This window comes from Camelus dromedarius, chromosome 14, assembly GCF_036321535.1.
Source record: "Camelus dromedarius isolate mCamDro1 chromosome 14, mCamDro1.pat, whole genome shotgun sequence".
NCBI classification, from domain to species: domain Eukaryota; kingdom Metazoa; phylum Chordata; class Mammalia; order Artiodactyla; family Camelidae; genus Camelus; species Camelus dromedarius.
Window position 1 is genome coordinate 53,178,802 of NC_087449.1, and position 20,967 is coordinate 53,199,768.

At 42.2% G+C, this 20,967-nt stretch overlaps 1 protein-coding gene across 14 annotated transcripts in view; it reads left to right on the top strand.

Annotated features, from left to right (window-relative positions):
- PAFAH2 (platelet activating factor acetylhydrolase 2) overlaps positions 1–14,702 on the top strand; it is a 60,975-nt gene extending 46,273 nt beyond the window's left edge. For 6 of the 14 annotated variants that reach the window (XM_010993711.3, XM_010993710.3, XM_010993709.3 and 3 more), the window contains one exon: positions 7,142–14,702. In XM_010993711.3, the coding sequence (XP_010992013.1) occupies positions 7,142–7,308 (167 nt within the window). In that variant the 3' untranslated portion in view covers positions 7,309–14,702. Of the gene's footprint in view, positions 1–807; positions 1,951–3,814; positions 3,864–6,985 lie in introns of those variants that run through there. The other 8 variants (XM_064493905.1, XM_064493908.1, XM_064493907.1 and 5 more) reach the window with 6 other exon arrangements.
- Positions 14,703–20,967: the final 6,265 nt, after the last annotated feature.

A 20,967-nucleotide genomic window follows, 5' to 3' on the forward strand; every position in this document is an offset into this window, starting at 1 on the left:
TAGCTGTGTTACCCTGGACAAGTTACTTTGCCTTTCTGAGCCTCAGTTTCCACATCTGTAAAATGGGAATGACAGTATATTTCTACCTTGTAGAGTTGCTGTAAGGATGACATGAGATGGTATATAAAAAAGTGCCTAGCACAGTGTACAATAAGTGGTAGCTATAATTAGTAAATGTCTACAGTGTGATAGGTATTGTGCCAGTTACTGAAAATACTTGAATAAGGCAGATTCCTCACCTCTGAGGAGTTTCTTTTGTAAATAGGATAGGAAGGTACACATTGTACCTTCTATTGTACCAAACAGTGCAGTAGAAGAGGCACTGCCTATAGTCTGGAATAGATCTCCCTGTCTCTAGGTGAAGTTAATTGTGTGAGAACGGAGGCTGAGCTCATGGCCTTAATAATGGGAACATTAAAAAATAATAATAATAATAGCAGATAGCAACTGGCCATTTCCAAGGAGAGGGCATAAACTGTCACAGTAGCCAGTGATTTCATTTTATCCTCTTCAAGGCCTTATGCTATTTGAGTAACTGAAGAGGTGAGTGTGACTTTTCTGGAACCTTAATAAACTAATTGTCCCTAAGGCCCTGCACATACAAACCCCTACCCTGATAAAGGCCAGCAGGCTTAGGACTGGTATAGTATGGACCTCCCACCCACCTCTTGGAAGAGAAAATAAGTCACAAAATAGCCAAAGGGTAATATGGGAAGAGACACCTGGCCAGAACCTGGTGAATCTATTACCTAAGTAAGTAGATCATTTTTATGAAGTCAGGGAATTTAGAAAAATGTCTTTTTGCAGGTTTGGACTGAAGTGAAACCCTCTGCCCTGCGCTTTTTTCAGCTGGCTGTAGGGCAGTGGCAGGAGAGGCGGGAATAAATTGACAGAGGGCAGTTTGCCCTGTTGCTGTGCCAGTGACTTCTGCCCATGCCTAGAGCTCCATCCGAGGGTCTGTCCTGGCACGGGTCTGGACTTGAGGACTTGTCCACCCTGCTTTGTACTTGCCATGTCATTTTTGTCTTTTCCCTCATATGCATATGATACTTTATCAGGGTATAAATTCAGCCCTGGATGCCTGTGAAGCAGACACATGCCACTTCTTAGGAAACTGGGGCTTAGAGTAAGTAAATGATGTACCCAAGATCAAATAGCTAGAAAGTGGTGATCCCAAGACTGGAGCCCAGTGATCCCACGGTTCCAGATGCCTCTTGCCCTGGGCTGTGGATTTGGGCTTTTGCTAAGGAGGAAAGGTTCCCCCAGAGGACCAAAGGATGCTTGGCCTCAAAGCTTCCTTCCTTTTCCTGATATCCCTCTTCACATGAGAGGTTGCAGGGACACGAGGAAGCTAATGGTGGCAGTGCAGTGAGCCCTAGCTTCAGAGTCAGGAGGTCAAAACTCTCCTATGACTCTGTGCCATCTCTCCTGTGACCTTAAGCATGTCATTGTACCTCTCAGCATCTTGGGGTCCTTGTCTACCAAAGGGAGTCATATTCCTCTCCCTGCCTACCTCTTGGGTATGATGAGAATCAAAGTAACAAGCAATGTCAGAAGTGCTTTGAGAGTGTTAAAAACATAATAAAAAAATGCAAGGCATGATTCGGAACATCTTCATACAAAAATGAGGGCTGGTGGCCCTCAGACTGTTTCTTTCATTCATTCACTTGATTCTGGAAAAGCGTTGATGAAATACTTTCCCTGTGCCAAACACTGTGTTAGGTACTGGGGGCCCAAGGAAATCTCCAGGCTTTGAGGAATTCAAAGGGAGGAGAGATATATCTAAACAGATAATTGGCATACAGATGTTAGGGCTTTTAATGAGGTGTCCACAATCCAGGAGACCTTTTACTGAGCTGTCCAGAGGTGCTGTGGAGTTTAGAGAGGGATACTGTGAGCAACAATTAAGAGCCAGAGAAGGCCCTACAAAAGCAGGGTGAGTAGGAGGGTGCTGGGGGTGGGGAGGGAGGGCGAAGGGCAGGGGAAACCACGTGCACAAGGCAAGGAGGATCATGCCAGTGGTTTATCACAGCTAGAGCACGGGGTGTTGGAGGGAAGTGCAGTGGCTGTTTCTCATTGTTGGAATGGAGCCTAGCCATCACCCTGGAGTTCTCTTTGGGGCACGTTTAGGTGTGTATGTCTGTGTGTACAAGGTTGCAGGAAGAAGCCTATGTAAATAAAATTCAGTGATGGAACTTCATTATGACGTTCCATGGGGAGAGGAGAGATTTTTAGGAAAGTATCTCCACTGCTAGCCGGACGTGCTCTGCTCCTGAACTTCTGAGTCAGTGCAGGGCTCTTCAGGTTACAACCTGAGCTCCAGGGTCCCACCCTCTCCATGAGTGCGTAGTGTTGGTTGCTGGTAGTTCCTGAGAGAAGGAGGGTCCAGTTGTGTTTGCTACTGACTGGTGTAACTTGCCCCATCAGGCAGAGTTTTGAGCCCAACCACCCTGGTAGGAGTTGGTTTCCACTGGGCCCAGCATGTATCAGGCTGTCCCATCCTAGGCCCAAGCAGGATTGGTTTTAATCACAACCTAATACAACCTGACCCAGAGAGAGCTCCTCAGGACACCTTCTTTAGGGGGCTGTGAGTGGGACAGGTACTCAGCTTTCCAGAACTCATCTCCTGGATGGTGTTTATCTGTGTGGACTGCATTGTCTATTCTGTGAGCCCTTTTCAGTTGGGACCTTAAAGTCCCTAGTTGCCATTTCATGACTTTTTTTCTTTCTTTAATTTATCTGAATCTTGAACCAATGTCCCCTGTGAGGGCTTTGTGGATTTCTCCCTGAGACAGAGACTTTAGAGATCACAGTCCAACTTACTTCACAAATGTGGAGAGTGAGTCCCAGAAAAGGCAATGGACTTGCTCAAAGCTGCACAGCAAGTTAGCTGCAGGGCTAGGCCTAGAACCAGATCTCTTGACTCCAGTCAAATTTTTTGATCGGTACATAAGGTAATTCTGTGCTACTGAGGTATTCGTGAACCCACCTGCTGTGTACAAGGCAGTAACCTGGGAAGGGGTGGTCATATAATCCTTGTCTCTAGGAAGCTTATAGCTGGGGTGTCAGAGCACAAATAGAAAAATATAGCTGTCCAATTAAAAATGGCCCTGGGGGAAGCCAGTACAGTTAGGCAAATTTTACTGTGTCCAAGGGTGAGCTCTGTAAAGCTCTGAGTACCTGACTGACCCTCTGTGACCTTCTGAGAAAGATGACCATCAAGATTTTTTTATGTTTCAGTCTCGTTAGAACCAGACAGGCCACAGCTGGACTCTTGGACCCAGCCATAGGCCAGCAGAGAGCAGTAAGGAGCCTGAGGGAATGGAAAGGGGTAAGACTGGGGACCTCAGGTGCAAGTGACCTGTTCCCTAAGCCATCTGTTCTTGCAAATCTCTACTAGCAGCCCAGAGCAACTGGGGAGAGGGATGGGACCTTTGAAACACAAATCACCAGTGATTCCAAGTTCATTGGGCATAAGGCTGTCTTTCCTCTTTCCAAGTGGATGAGGTTTATAAAGGATAAGTGGTGTTTTTTTTCTGGCTGGCCTAGTGTGCCTACCATGCAATGGTTAGAGGATGCTGTCAGAGGCTCCTGGGAGTGGCAATGGACTGGCTTTCCAGAAGGACAAGCTAAAACCCAGCTCAAAGGTAAGCTCCAGAGCCTGGACCCTGGCAAATTAGTCTTTTGGCCTGGTTGTCATGGAGACAGACAGGCAGCAGCTGCTCGGGAAGAGGGAACAGCAGCTTCACCGACATCTAGGATTCTGAGACAGCCATGGTGGGGGAGGAGCTGGACACCGCCCTTTCTCCCCCAGATACAGCGGCTCCTGTCTGCCCCCACAATGTCCAGACTCACAGGATCTGGTGAGTTGCCAGGGTCACAAAAGAAGACATGGCAGCATTGGCTCCTGAAGTCCGGGTTTTCTGCTTCCAGGCCAGCAGCCTCCCGCTGCCACCACAGTTGCGTCCCGCTTAGCTTTTGGAGCAAATAGATCTTCCAGCGCTGAGCTCCAGGGCCGTGGGAGGGTTCCCAAGCTCCCTCCTTGGAGGGGATAAGTCATTAGAGGTGAATCCCAGAGTGCTGGCCACCGGAGGCCAATTTGGCCCGGTGCTCTGTCGCTGTCTCTCTGGAAAACCTGGCAGGGGATGTGACCGGCCATTGTCTGGGAAAGGAGCTTGAAGCTGAGCCCAGCGGGAACTCGGCAAATGATGGGGTTTATTGTTCCCTCATTTGACATTGCACTGATATCATTAATTTGTGGCTTCAAGCCCTGTCCTCCCTAGCCCAGTAGGAACAGTCCTGGCTCTCCCCTCCTATGGGTTATCTCTGGAAACTGAAGGTGGGAGAGAGGGGGCCTGGGATCCAGGTCGCCCGAGTCCACTTTCCCAGCAGAGCTGCCAGGAGGTTGTGTCTCTGCGTCTCGGGTTCCTCCTCTCTGGGAAGAGGAGAAATGAGGCTGGTGTCCTCTGGGGATTTGCGCTCCTGGGTGGTGCATGTGAGCAAGGTCAGCACCTGAGAACAGAGCCCCAGTGTGGAGGGACAGTAGAGAGCTGGGGAAATGCAGAGGCTACTGCCCACCAGCCACGCTTTTGATATTGCTGTTTTAATTATGGAGGTAGTTCATGTGTGGGCGTCATTAAAGGAAAAAAGGCAATGCCAAAGTATATAAAATAAATTGAGAAACTGACCCATCACCTCAAGTCCCAATCTCTCATCCCTGCTGAAAACTACTGATAATTCTGTTGTGTATCCTTTCAGATCTTTCTCTATGCTTATACTTTACCTCTATATAATTATTATTTTAATCACACAAATGATATGAGAACACATTTTTATAAAAGACGCAAAAACCACAGATAAATGTAGTCAAAAGCAAGTCTTTTTCAGTATATTCCCCCTTCACCAGACACAGCTATTGTTTTTTTTTTTGACAGCTGTTGTTAACAATGTAATGTCTGCTATGCATTTATGTCTAAACACAAATAGAATTTCAGCTTTTCTTTCTTTAGCGTAAATGCAACCACAACATCCATGTTGTTCTGCACTTGCTTTCCTCGTCACAATAATGTTACTCTGCAGATTTTCTCCTGTTGGTTTACCTACCTCACTCTCCGTAACTGCTGCTTCATATTCTACATTATAGATGTTCTGTACTTATTTAAGTGGTCTCCTCCCATAGACACTTGAGTTGTTTACAATAATCTTTTGTTAGTAATTATAACACTTTGCAAACTTGTGCATCTATTTATGCAGTTTATTTCTAGAAGCAGAATTTTTGGCTCAATGTATCTGTATATCTTTAATTTTTCTAAATACCATGGGGATTTATTCTTAAGTTTTGTTTTTTAAAGATTACCTAAGACATGGATGCCCCTTGCAAAAAAGTGGAAAGTATAAAAAGCTATATAAAGGGGAACAAAATCACTCACAGTCCCTTCACCCAACAACCGTGACTGCTTTTTGGTAGTTATTATCTATGCCTGCTGTTGTTACAGTGATCAGAGCATACTGCATAGATAATTTTCTGTCTGGCTTTTTTTAAACTTAAGGTTATAAGCATTTTCCTATATCACTAAAATATTTTTGTAAAAATTCTTTTTATGATTTCATGATATTATTGTATGTGCATATCATAATTTTTTCTGTTGTTGGATTTTTATGTTGCCTACATTTTTTTCACGATGATAACACCTCAGTGAATATCTTTTTACATCAATCTTTGTCTGAAATTCGGTAATTTCCTTAAGCTAGATTCCCCAGAGGAAGATTACTGAATCTAGAGGATTTTTTTTAGCAAATCCATTTTTTTAGTTGAATTTTGAATTGCTAATATATATACATGGTATAAAATTCCAAAGGTACTAAAGACTACACAATGAAAAAAATGTCTTTCTCCTACCTGGTCCCTCAGTGGTTTTCCTCCTTAAAGGCAACACTACTACTTGTTTTTTTGTGTATCTTCCTTGGGGAGGGAAATATGTGTGTGTGTATATATATATATATATATATATACACACACACACACACACACACATACATATATACGTATATATTCCTTTTTCATATAGAAATAGTAGCAATCAGGTACATACTTTTTTATCTTTTTACTTAATATTTCTTGATAATTGTACCATATATAAAATATAGAACTGCCTCATTTTCTAGAAACATTGTGTAGAATTTCCTTCAATGGCTGTGCCTTGGTTAAACGAATCAATTCTATTGATACATTTGTAGGTTGTTTCCCATCTGTTACTGTCCAAGCAGTGCAGTAATGAATGTCCTTACATATATACTATTGTGTCCATGTGCTAGTATATCCATCTGTAGAATAGATTCCTTTAAGTGGAATTGCTGGGTGCCAGGGAATATGCATTTTACATATTGATAGCTATTGCTGTTTCCATAGATGGTGACCATTTCCTCATTAAAGGGTATGGGCAGGTTTTAAAGCTCGATTCAAATGGCCAAACTGCTTTCCAGAAAAGTGTTACCTGTTTACACTCTCACCAGCAATACACAGTATCCTGTTCACTCTCCCCACTGAGTAAAAATAGTATGGGGATTTTTGCAGTGTTCTCATTTTTTCAAGAGTTCGCTTAAGATTAGCAAAAGTGAGCAAATAGTTAATTTATAAAACTTTTTTTGTAATAAAAAATGTATAACACAGGATCTGGGACAAATTCCTAATTGCAGTTTTGCCACTGTATTATGTGTGACCTCAGGAAATTACTTATCCTCTCTGAACCTGTAATGCTGTCATGAGGAGGAAACGAGATAATACACTTGGTGCAGTGTTTGGCACAAAGCAAGGGTTCAAAAAGTGGTAGATAAGAAGAAAATTCTGTTGAGGGAAAAAATGCCAGCCCCCCAAGAAATCCCAACTGTGAAAGGAAGGGAGCCTTCTAGGCTCTTTAAGTAGCCTGGGTGGTGCCACCTTTGTTCTTTCCCTCAAATTATCCCACTGGTTTTTCCTGCCTTGAAGAGGAAAAAGGAAATCTGGCCACCAGCTCCTGGGGAGAAACACCCTACACCAGGACTGGCCGTTAAGAGGGGCTGGGGTCCGGGACGTCACCCAGCTTTTCACCTGATGCATCTTGGAGGGAGCCCAAGCACAGTTTAGTCTTCGCCCTCCCTGCAGGTGCCTGCGGCGGAGCTGACACCCTGATCCGAGACTGGGGAGAGAGAAGTGCTGGCCAGCCTTCCTTTTCTCACTCAAAGCCAAGGGCAGGCGGTTGCTGCCCGGGCCGCCGGGTGTCGAACGTTCCCGAGCTGCCGCGGTGGGCGCGGCTGGGGAGGCCCTTGTGAAATCTCCGCGTTCTTCTCTGCAACTCTCACCCCCTTGCAGCCGCGCGGGCGCCGGCTGCGGGGCCCGGCCAGAGGCAGACCCACGTCTCCGAGGTGAGGCAAGCGGCAGGGAGGTGTCGCCAGGGCCGGAGCGGGATGCTGCGGTCCAGCTTGACGAGGCTCTGCCCGGATTCAGGGCGGCCACTGTGGGCTCCACGAGTCCAGTGAGGCTCAGCGGCCCCCTCCTCCCAGAACAGAGCCGCTGCACTGAAAAATCAGCTGCTGGAGACGCCATTTCTGTTCCCACCCTGTCTCGGCAGAGGAAGAGCCAATCACCATCCTCGTGTGCAGCTTTGAAAGCTGCAGGTAGAATCTGCCTAGGGCGGGAGAGCAGATCTGCGGAGCGAAGCCATTTTCTGGGAGGATTTGCAATCATTTCTACTCACAGTATAATCACCATGTTGGAGAATTTTATCCATTCCCTCCCCGCCCACCCCGCTTATACTGGGGCCTTTCCTGGATTTTCCAGAGAGAACTGACAGGGGCAATATGGCGCGGTGCAGAAATTTTGCCTCGGGCACCAATTGACGTGGGATCTAGTCCTGGCCCTGAAATTAACCTAAAAAGCAGGACAGCCCCAGGCCTCAGTCTTCTCATTTATAAAACTGCAGGGAAGGAATATAAATCAGACCGTGTCAAGGATTGGTGAGATTGTGGGGAAATGGATTCTCTCGATTTGTCTTTATCTAGCAAAACTGCAAATATTCTTACCCTGTACCCTGACAATTCTCTTTGTTGGTTTCTACCCTGGAGAAATACTTGCACATGTATTCAAGACGGCTGTCCACCGCAGGACCGTATCTAATGACAAACCACTGAAAACAGCTCAATGGCCGCGAATACGGAAAATAAAAATAAAATAGAATCTGTAATTATGAGACACTATATTGCAGTTAGAAGGAATAAATTAGATCTATATATGCAGAGGCATGGATAGAGCTCAAAATCTATTAAGTAAAAACAGAGTTGTAGAGTAATGCATACAACATAATACGACTTCTGCAACATAAAACAACTGTGGATTTTCTATAGTATCTTCAAACATATGTAGAAACTTTTTTCAAATGAAAGGACTGAAAAGTACACTTGTAACTCATAAGAGTGACTTTCTCTGGGGAGGGGACAGGGAGTTGGAATAGTGAGTTGAAGTGAACAGTAACTTCAGCTTTCTTTGTAATATTCTATTTTTTTTCTTTTAAAAATGGCAGTGCATTCCTATATTAAGGAATTTTAAACTATGTATTTATAGAGAAAACATTGGGAACAAATGTCAAAATGTAAACAATGGTTAATTCCAGGTGATAGGAAATGTGAGTAATTTTATTTTCTTCTTTGTAATCTTTGGGGTTTGCTTTAATTCTTTAAAATGCAGGGATCTTTGTACACTAGTGTTCATAGCATCATTATTCACGATAACCAAAAGGTGAAAGCAACCCAAATGTCCAACGATGGATGAATGGGTAAACAGAACCTTGTAATGGAATATTACTCAGACTTAAAAAGGAAGGAAACTCTGACATATGCTACAATATGGATGAACTTTGAGTGAAATCATCCAGTCATAAAAAGACACTGCATGATTCTGCTTATGTGAGGTACTTAGTCAAAATCACAGAGACAAAGTAGAATGGTGGCTGCCAGGGATGTGGGGGAAGAGAGGAAGAAGGAATTATTGTTTAATAGGTATAGAGTTTCAGATTTACAAGAGTTATGGGAATGGATGGTGGTGATGGCTACACAACAATGTACATGATTTAACACCACTAAACTGTACACTTAAAAATAGTTAAAATAGTAAATTTTATGTTCTGTGTATTTTAACTGAATAAAAAAGAAAATCTTGTAAAAAATGGAGTAGAAGACATAGCTATTTAACAAAATCCTACTATCAGCCATTCCATCAATCTAGTACCATACATCAACAAATCGAAGATGTTGTCAGTTGTAGAATGCACCCTTATTTTATGTAATATCAAGAAAGGAAAACTGGTACAAGTTAAACTCTGATATCAACTGATTAAAAGACCCCATTCTAAAGACGTTAATTTTTAAAGTTTATCTTAGCTTCAATAGAATATGGTAAGCAGTTTATACACTAAATGATCGCCTTTTAAAATCCACCTGCAAAGTTCAGATTGGGTTTTAACTGTAGCACACCTGTAGAGAATCCTTTGTTTTTGAACAGATTGTGCTTGCAAACTACCTCAGACAAATAAATGGTGGCTGTCTACCTGAAAAAAATGAAAAGCAGGGAAGGGTTCAAAAGTAACTGTGTGACCCATCAAATCCCTCAGCTCAGGAGTCTGCAATCCTGTGATTCTAGCTCATCATCCTTAAAGTCCTAGCCCCACCGTGAAGGGTTTCCAAGTGTTTTGGTGCTCCAGGCCCAGCCCACTCCCCAATCTTGAGTCCAGTCTTACCAGTTAAAGCCTGAGGGCTCCCACCAGGGCAGGCCACTTGCAGTTCACAAACATGATAGCCTCACTCTCTCTTCTGGGCATTTAGTTGTGCTGTTTCCTCTTCCTGGAACCCTCTTCCCTTCCTCTCAGCCTGCAGACTTCCTTTAGGTCTCACCAGCTCAGCTGTCCCTTCCTCTAGGAGGCCTTCCCTGCTGTCCCTCCCTTGCCTAGGTTAGCCTCTGCTCCCTGTGCTCCCTCAGTGCTCTGAGCTGATGTCCGTTTACTGTGAGGTCTTGGGATCAGGGACTCGCCTTCTTCATTCCTGTACTCCCAGGGCCTTGCCCAGAGCCTGTCACCTCAGAGTTCCTCAGTGACCAACTGTTAAATGGACAATCAGGATCAAAAGCAGGAAATTACTCTCTGGGCTCTTTCCTAGCATTGATTCTAAAGACTCTGGAGAGTTCCGGTCAAGATGGCAGAGTGGTATGACCACGAGCTCGCCTCTCCTCGCGACTATAACAAAACCACAACTAAATGCTAAACAACCATCAAAAATAGACTGGAACTTAGCAAAAAAGACTCTGAAACTCTGGGGCCCTACTTGCTCAAGGTAAGAGGCAGCACCAGGATTTGAACTCAGAGACTGTGGCTCCAGAGCCCACACTTTTAACCACGATGCTCTGAACCCCTAATGTGCTCAGTTTGTTCAAGAACCAAATATGTACTGGAGCCTACTGTGTGTCAGGCACTGTTCTATAGAAATGAAGAAAATGGGCACAGCCCCTATTCTCATGGGTCTTACATTCAAGTCGGTGTGGATGGGGGGTAGAAAATAAATAAGCAATAATTTGCCTACTTGTGATAAGAAGGATGCAATATACAGGACAATGAGAGGAACATGACCCTGTTTGTAAGTTGGTCTGTGCAGATGATCAAGTTAAGAGGAGGTCATCAGGGTAGCCCTTAATCCAGTATGGCTGGTGTCCTTACATAAAGGGGAAATGTGGACACAGAGACAGGTGCACACAGAGGGAGAAGCTGTGAGGATGCGAGGAGAATGCCATCTACAAGCCAAGGAACAGCTGAGGCTGCCAGAAGCTACAAGCAAGCATGGCAGATTCTCCCTCACAGCCCTCAGAAGGAACCTGCTGTAGCCTTAATTTTGGACTTCTGGCCTGTAGAACCATGAGATGATAAGTTTCTGTTGTTTAAGGCCCCCAGTTTGTGGCACTTTGTTAAGGCAACCCCCGGAAAGTGATACACCCCACTTGTCCGGCTTGGGTGAGGCCTGCGCTCTCCAGTGATTTGGGTTGGTAGGTGTCTATGTTGGGAATGGATTTGAGGAAGGGGGAGGACTGAAGACCATGTAGGAGGTGATCTGTGGTGATCCAGTAATGTGGGAGGGCTGGGGATGGAGGGTCTATGAAAGCCCCGCCGTGCTGGTACTTACTAATTGATGTAAGGGCTTAGCAGTAAGCCCAGGAGGTCTGTAAATCAACTCTGAGTTCCAGAGACACATCTGCTTTTCTTCCCCTTGTGTATTTTCTCTTGCACAGTGTCCCACCCTTCTCCACCTGACACTCCAGCCACCCCCCCTTCCGGGCTTGAATTCTACTCGGTGTATACTTTCACCCTGCCTCGGAATGAGTGTGATTTCAGCAGCCTTGGTTTCAACTTCCTGTGACAGCTGTAACCTCTGTTCTCACTGAATTGCTAAGATTGCTGATGAATGCCAACTGCTTGGAAGTTTTATGAGTAACTGGAAATGTGTTTTATGCCAGGCCATGGGAAAATGGGCTATGGAATGGCCCAGAAATTTAATAAATTAAGAGTAATGAGTAACTCCCTGCTGTTTTTAGGCCCACATGTGCCCATTCAAGAAAAAAACTAGCTCTAAGATGAAAATCATCTTCTAGCTCCTGTGGGAAGAACAGTCCGTTTCCCTGTTCGAAGTCCCTGCAGCAGAGGGCGAGTGCTGCTACTTACCACTCCACTGCCATCACTATCTTTCTTGCTCACATTTTGATTCTTTGGAAAAGGTTGGTTGGAAGAAACAATAGAAAACAACCCCCACCCCAGCCTCCCCACCAAAAGAAATGTCACTGGCTAAGGAGATACGATGTTACCTGCAAGGCAGTGTCCTTAATAGGATCCTGGAACACAGAAAGGACCCCAGTGGAAAAATGGGGAATCCAATTAAAGTGGCCATTTAGTTAATAGTGTTGTATCCGTTTCACTGTTTTAGTTTAAATAAAAATACCATGAGTATATAAGATGTGAGAGGAGGCTGGCTGAAGGGTCTCTGGGAACTCTGTATACTACCTTTGCAACTCTTTGGAAATCTAAAATAATCTCAAACTTAAAAACAAGTCATGTATATTATATGTTGTTTTTTTAAATATCTCTGGGATAGTACTGACTCCAGAATATACTGTACGTATATTATGTTATGCTGACTCTCAGCCGTAACTGTTGTTTAATGGCCAAAAAGACATCAACCAAATGATTGGACACTGGCCAAGTGTCTCTTCTTGGCACTGCAGGGATACTAAGACAAAATCATACAGAATCCTGCCCTGCAGGTGCTCACTCTGTAAGCAAGGGGGACAAACACATGTATGGATAGCTATGATATCAGGGCAATGTGTGGGGATCAGAGAGATTGATCAAGACCATGAAAGTGGAGAGAATTTCAAGAGAGACAAAAGCCAAGAACTCAAGGCTGAGGGTTGGTGTCAGCAAAACATATAAGTGTGTGACTTTTTAGGGAGCTGGGACTGACACAAGGGAGGGGTGATGGGGAAGTGGAGATAGAAGTCTTAGAGATGTAGGAGGACCTAAGATCAGTGAGGAGGACAAAACTCTTCTATTTTTATTTATTTTTATTTTATTTTATTTTTTAATTGAAGTATAGTCAGTTTACAATGTTGTGTCAATTTCTGGTGTACAGCATAATGTTTCAGTAGTACATATACATTCATATATTCCTTTTCATATTTTTTTCATTATAGGTTACTAAAAGATATTGAATACAGTTACCTGTGCTATATAGTAGAAACTTGTTGTCTTAATCTTGACTTCTTAATTCATTTCTATTTCTCTTGGGTTTTGATGTCCTGCTATTGATTAGACACAGGTTTCAAATACATCTATTCATCTCCCCCCCCCTTTTTTGTAAAGGTTTCAAAAGGAAGTCTCAACCCGATTAATACTCTGCTTCAACTCACTCTTCTATTATTCATTATACACTGTTTTCAAACCCTCTTTCTCCCTTCTTTTAAAATTCTTTCTCTCTCTCTCTTATTTTTTTTTCTTTTTTTCCTAAGTTCTATTCCTAAATAGACATCAGATAGATAAAATCCTTAAGGACCAAAATAAACAACTGATACTCCATAAACCACAGTGCCAAAGAGGTATGAGCAAGATGAAGAAGCAGAAAAACCTTTCCCAATTAAAAGAACAAGAGAAATCCCCTGAAAGAAAGATCAACGAAATAGACATCGATAGCCTACTAGATCAAGATTTCAAAAAAGGAGTGATCGAATTGCTGAAGGAATTTAAAAGAGATAGTGTTTAGAGATATAAAATATGTCAAAAATGAAATTGAAGCTATAAAGAAGAGCCAAGTAGAATGGGTAAACTCATTGACAGAGATGAGGAATGATCTAATAGCTGTGCAAAGCCGACTAGATAATGCAGAGGAACGAATTAGTGATCTAGAAGACAGGGCAATAGAAAGCACCCATTCAGAAGAACTACAAGAGAAGCAAATAAAAAATAATGAAAATAGCATAAGGGACCTATGGGATAATATAAAGCGTCCCAGTCTTCGCATAATAGGGGTCCCAGAAGGAGAAGAAAGATCAAAGGGGATTGAAAAGGTTTTTGAAGAAATCATGACTGAGAACTTCCCAAACTTAAAGAAGGAATCAGATATCCAAGTACAGGAAGCTCAGAGGGTCCCAAACAGGAAGAACCCAAATAGACCCACACCAAGACATATCATAGTCAAGATGGCCAGAGTCAAGGACAAAGAAAGGATTCTAAAGGCAGCAAAAGAAAAGCAAAGTGTAAGCTACAAGGGAACCCCCATAAGGCTCTCAGCTGATTTCTCTACACAAACACTACAGGCCAGAAGGGAGTGGCAAGATATATTCAAAGCCCTGAATGAAAAAAAGATGCAGCCTAGGATCCTTTATCCAGCAAGGCTATCCCTGAGGATAGAAAGAGAAATAAAGAGTTTCACAGACAAAAAAAAGCTGCAGGAGTTTAGCAACACTACACCCATGCTAAAAGAAATATTGAAAGGGCTATTCTAAATAGAAAAGCAGCAGGATGCTACAGAAATGAGAAACACACAACTGGAAAGGTGATAACTCATGAATTACAAATAAAGTAAACATGAAATTATAAAAGAAGACATACAAATCACTGAGAGTGGGAGAGGGAGGCAGGGAAATATAGAGTATTTTTTTCTTTCTTTTTTAAATTTAACAGTAGGATGGGTTTGAGATCATGTTACTATCAGTTTAATAAAAACAGTTATAGTAATGGGTTGATAGATTTACAAAAAAGGGTAACCACAAGCCAAAAATTTACAAAGGAGTCACAAAAATTAAACAAAATCCATGATAATACAAAGGAAAATTACCAAACCACAAAAGGAAGAAGAAAGGAACAAAGAGGATATACCAATTCAACTGCAAAGATAAGTTCAAAATGGCAATAAACACACATCTATCATTAATTACTGTAAATGTTAATGGACTAAATGCTCCAGTCAAAAGACACAGAGTGGCAGACTGGATAATAAAGAAACTTGTTGTTTATTTTATATATAGTAGTCATGTCTGCAAGTCTTGAACTCCCAATTTATCCCTTCCCCATGGTGACTGTAACTTTGTTTTCTGTGTCTTTGAGTGTTTCTGTTTTGTAAATAAACTCATTCATATGGTATTTTTCTTTCTCTTTCTGGCTTACTTCACTTTGAATGATGATTTCCAAGTCCATCCATGTTGCTGCAAATGGCACTATTTTTATTCTTTTTTATGGCTGAGTAGTATTCCAGTGCATACATTTTTTTTTTCCATTTTAAGAATATAATTGTTTTATCAGTAATAAAAGGAATATATGCTCACTTCAAGAAGTTTGGAAAATCTAGAATAGTGCAAAGAAGAAAGGTAACTGAATTATTATTTTGCCCTCTAGAACAAATATGTTGGTGCAGTTCCTTCATTATATTTTGTTCCTTGTAGTTGAGCTCATATTCCACACACAGTTAGGTAGCCTTTGTTTGTTTGCTTGCTTCATTAGCTTAATATCACAAGACTTTCCCATCTCATTAAAAAAGAATGCAATACTACTCAGCCATGCTTCCATGTTTTGGCTATTGTGAGTAATGCTGCTATGAACGTGGATGTATAAATATCTCTTCAAGACCCTGTTTTCAGTTATTTGGGATTTATACCCAGAAATGTACCTGCTGGATCATATGGCAATTCTATTTTTAATAATTTGGTGAACCTCCATACTGTTTTCCATAGTGGTTGTATCATCTTACATTCTCACCAGCAGTGCACAGTGGTTCCAATTTCTCCACATTCTCGTCAATACTTACTATTTTCTGTTTTTTTGATAGTAGCCATCCTAATGGGTGGTATTAATAAGGTGATATCTCATTGTGGTTCTGATTTGCATTTATCTAATGATGAGTGATGCTGAGTATCTTTTTAAGTGCTTATTTGCCATTTGTATATCTTTTTTGGAGGAATGTTTTTTCAAGTACTTTGCCCATTTTCTTTCTTTTTTTCTTTTTTTAAAAAACATTTTATTGAGGTACAATTGATATATAATATTATGTTAGTTTTAGGTATACAACATAATAATTTGATATTTGTATATAGCAAGATGAATACCACAGTAACATCTCATTAACATCTATTACTATACATAAACCTTTTTCCTTGTGATGAGGACTTTTTAAGATCTATTTTCTTGGCAACTTTCAAATATGCAATGCAGTATTATTGACTATAGGCACCACGCTGTACATCACATCCCCATGACTTATTTATTTTATAACTGGAAGTTTATACCTTTTGACCCCCTTCACCCATTTCCACCCTGACCCTCCACTCTGGCAACCACCAATCTTTTCCCTGTATCTGTGAGCTTGTTTTGTTGTTTTATTTTGTTTTGTTTTAGAGTCTACATATAAGTGAGATCACGCAGAATTTGTCTTTCTCTGTCTGACATTTCATTTTGTGTAATGCCCCCAATGTCTATCCCATGGCCCGTTTTGAATAGGGTTGTTTTGTTTTTTGTTGAGTTTTAGGGCATTAATCCCTTATCAGATATATAATTTGCAAATATTTTCTTACATTCTGTGGGTCGCCCTTTTATACTCTGTTGATACTGTCTTTTGATACACAAAATTGTTTTCATGATGTCTAATTTGTCTAGTTTTTCTTTTGTTGTCTGGTGTCACATCTAAGAAATCATTGCCAAATCCAATGTCCTGAAGCTTTTGCCCTACATTTTCTTCTAAGAGTTTTATAGTTTTAGGTCTTATATCTAGATCTTTGATCCATTTTGAGTTAATTTTTGTATATGGTGTGATGTAAGAGTCCAACTTCATTTCTTGGCATGTGGCTATCCAGTTTTCCCAAAACTATTTGTTGAAAAGACTGTCCTTTCCCCCATTGAATAGGTCTTAGCACGTCTGTCAAAAATCGTTTGACCATGCATGCAAGGCTTTATTTCTGGGCTCTCTATTCTATTTCATTGATCTATTTATCTGTCTTTATACCAGTACCACACTGTTTTGATTCCTGTAACTTTGTAGCAAGTTTTGTAATCAGGAAGTGTGAGTCCTCCAGCTTTGTTCTTATAACTGCTATCATTTTAAAGGTTCCATTCTGCTAGAAAATGCTAAGTTTCTGTAAGTGGAAACTTGGGTGAGAAAGAGAGAAGAGTTGAGTCTGATGGAAGTTTTAGACATGGAGGGCAAGAGTCTAGCAAAGCCTCTGGTAGAATGGGGAAGCCAGATGTGGTTGGTGTTATATGTTAGTTCAATGTGGGTCATATAGAATTTGAAGGTCTTATGGGGCATCCATAAAGAGATGTCCTTTAGACAGTTGGAAATGTTGTTTTAGAGTTCAGGAAAGCGATAGGCACTCAAGAGGCAAATAGGGAGTTATTTCCCAAAAAAGGAATCATTAGAGGAAAGCATGGACTTAGATAAGAGGGATGAAGGTTAGAACACAGAGTGAGAAGATGGCGGGGGCAGTGACATCTTGGCCCCATTCCACTCACACATTAACATGTGTGTACTTCACCATGTACTTCACCTCACAAATACCATTGATTTTTAAGGCATCATTATTTTATGTGCCGCCAAGCAAATATGCTGTCAGTAATTATGACATGGTATTTATTGACTATGAGCATACTGATTTCAAAGATACAAAAATGCGGAGGGCAAACACCTCAGAATTAATTAAATAAGAAATATGCCAGCCAGTGTGACAGGCATCATGGGGAGGGGAGTGGGATACAGCTATGAAAAAGACCCTGCCTTCAAAAAGCTTCCAATCTCATGGCAACACCTGCAGATTCTTTTACAAGACTGACAGTCCATGATACAGTGCAGGCACCAGAGTTGTTCTGAGATCAGCTGCTGCGTGTCAAGTATTTATAGGCATTATTAATATAGACAGAACTAACAGACATGTCTTTCTTGGCTCCACCACCTTTTCCCTGATGCCTGAAATTTCTAAGGACAAAGCCTTTCAAACCATTTTTGAATGAATCGAGGCAATGAATTAAAACACCACATGGTGGGTGTTGAAGTGGTACCACTCCTATGAAAAGCAGTTTAGCACTATCCAAATTACAAATGCAGCTGCCTGTTGACCTAGCAGTACTAGGCTAAGAATATATCTTACAGATGTAGTTATTCATATGGAAAGTGCCATAAACACAAGCTTATTTGTTACAGCATTGTTTGGAATAGCAAATCACTTTTGGGAATAACCTAAGAGCCATGGACAGGGCACTGGTTAACTAGATTATGGAACATTCATACTTGGATCCCAGATCTAGGAAATGCTTAATGTATGAACAGGGAAAAGATCCCTGATATATATTGTTAAGTGGATAAAAAAATGCTAAGTGCAGAACAGTTACAGTAGACTACCATTTTATTTTGAAGTTAGGGAATAAGAACACATATCTACAAATTTACTTATATATGCATGGAGAAACTCTAGGATACACAGGAAACCGGTAACAATGGTTATGGTGGGGGAGGGGTAAGTAGAGAATTTGGCAGATGGGGATAGAGAAGGGAGGAGGACTTTTTATACTTTATTTCTAAACTATGTGTGTTATCTATTCAAAATGTTAAATTAATTGAATTTATAAAAATACCCCATGGAAAGAGTTAACCCAGTGACTATGATTCCCACCAAAAGGGAATTTCGTATACACTGTCTCATTTTTTAAAAACTTAGTTTTATTTTTTTGTGGGGGGAGGTAGTTAGGTTTATTTACTTATTTTTACAGGAGGTACTAGGGATTGAACTCGGGACCTGTGTATGCCAAGAATGTGCTTTACCACTTGAGCTATACCCTCCCCCATTACATGACTTCATTTAATCCTCACCACCTTGCTATGGTGCAGGCGTCCAGCATTGACATGACAGAAGAAGAAGCTGAGGATGAGAGAGGTTGTTCTTGCCTGAAGTCAACTGCAAATACCCAGACCCCACCATCCTGGGCCAGACCTGGTACTGGGCGGGCACTAAGGATACAGAGACAAAGACACAACCCCTGCCCTCGGGGACTTAGCTGTCTAGTGAGGAAGACAGGCAAGTAGAATAGGAGATTCACAGACAGGTTTTGAACAGGGAAGGGAGTGTCAGAGCACAATGTTTAAGGACTAGGGGACAAAGGGAATAACGAGGCTGGGGACAAGGAGAAATCCTCTCCCACAACACCCTTTTGCCAAGGACAGGCTCTGTAAGCAGCAGTGGAACTCAGCGGCGTCTATGTGGGAGACAACCCTTCAGCCTCAGAACCAACAATGAACAAAGGCTGCGGGTGCTCTATAAGAACAGAGGAGATCTGACAACAGCCCGACTTGTTTGATCAGTGTAGACATCCCTTCTGGTCTTTGAAGCCTGAGGTGCTCTCCTTTAGCTGTCTACACAGATCAAAGAAGCTGGATGACTGCCATATCTTGACTGCACTTTGTGTTAATCCATGGTCACAGCCAGCGCCACAGCAATTCGACCAAACCATCTGAGCGGAGGCAAAAATAATTCTCATGGGCAAAGATAGACAATTCCAAGATGTGATCATTAATTCCTTGCTGCCACCTCAGGAGGGAGTGGATTTTGAAGTTAGTTTTAGGAAGCTTCCAAGAGGGAAGATTCCGCGCCTCTCCAAAGTGAAATGGCAAAGATGTTTTCTCTCCTAACAGTTGAAAGCCCTTCCTATCCCAAGGATCCTAAGAGTTGACGATAAATAGCTATGGTCTGGCTCTTAGAAAAGCAGCCCCACTCTAAAGAATAGGGATCATGCCATCAAACATTTTTTTATTCACAGAATCATTCTAATGGAAACCTTACCCCAGCCCCGTCAATCCTCAAGCAGCAGTGAGGATCTCAGGAAATCCTTGACTGGCAGGACCAGGCATCTAACAACAAACCCAGAAGCCAAGTAGCATCATTAAAAAAGATTAAAAATCTACATAAGTTCTAACATCTTCGTTCCTAGCTGTGGTTTCCATGGAAATAGACATCTGCTCTAGGGAGAAAGAAAAGGTGGGGGAAGCGGTATAAGTGCTTTAAAATAATCAGTGTTTTGAAAGATTTATTTTTTTCCCTGTCACAACATTAATCGTCAGAAATGTGAGATTTTTGCGTGACAATTACTTGTATTTTAAAAAAATATGCTTCAAATGGGTGGGACCTTCCTCTGCAAACCTCCAGATCAAGTACAAAGACTTCAAGATAAAGGCTGGTTCAGGGGCTAACAGACCTCTTGGCCTTGGGTTTCTTGCTTGTGTGTGTTGCCTGCCAATCTGTCACTTTTCCTCGAGGTCTTATCCACATCCCTCTCCAGACTCCCTAACGATTTCTGAGATTTCGCTCAGAAAACTGACAGATGGAAACACCTGGCTGTTTGGTGGCTAAGTTTGGTCTGAGAAGGAGAAGCCTCTCAGGGCTTAGAATCTGAATTTTCCTGGTCCTGCTCACATGCTAAGGGAAAACCACTTAGATTGAGGGCGGAGGAGAGGCCAACCCCACACAAGGGCAATTGTTGGAGAAAATGCCGCAACAAGCATATTCCAGGCAACACTGCATTGCTAATTGTTTGCTTTGTGTGGTATGTCTGCTGCCTGTATGATCCAGTTTTCCTTGTCTCAGGCACCTACAAATTGTATTTAACTCCAGCATATCCTTACAAACTAGCTGGACATGGGGAGTCTTTAAATTAGGACTCTTGTTCCAAAAGTGGGTCATGTTTGTTTCTCGGTTTGGGGAGGTGGAGCCCATTGATCAATAAAATGAAGGTGTCCTTCTGCCTGGTCATGATCTCAAAGCAGGTGCCTTGGTGTAATGACCACCACCCAGGACACGGTCTTGGTGGAGGTGGGGTGGGAGGGATGGGAGAAGCTTCAGAACCAGGTTCATTTATTTTTCCTCTGGCCTTTTCCTGGTAAGAAGGAAGCCAATCATTCTAAGACAGCTAGGGTTGGACCAATTTCCTTTGTGCTTCTGATCTATCCAGGGGCAGGGGGAACCTTGACTCTATGGCTTCTTTTGTTTTGATTCTTTAAAAGGACCCAGCACTAATCCGGGAGCACGTGCTTCAAGAACAAAAGCAACACTTAACTGCAGTCTGTATAGCCTAGAACTGCTATTGCTCTTCCTTCCCTATCATCCGGCAAAAGACTTGACAGAACAAATGGAGTCTGCTTTTAAGCCAAGTGACTTTGTTATTAAAAGATCAAATTCCAGAGCCTCTTGCTTTCCCCCAACAGGTCCCTGGTCACCATCTCAGGGACCCTAATATAGTAGCGAGAACGCACACAGTGAGTTAAGGGCCACGCCCGTGACCTGTTAGGGCTGAGTGGGTTAGGGATTATGATGATGTCACAGTACAGGTGTCAGGCTGGTGTCGAGGTAGGGAGACGGGTACAGGGGGTCTGGCA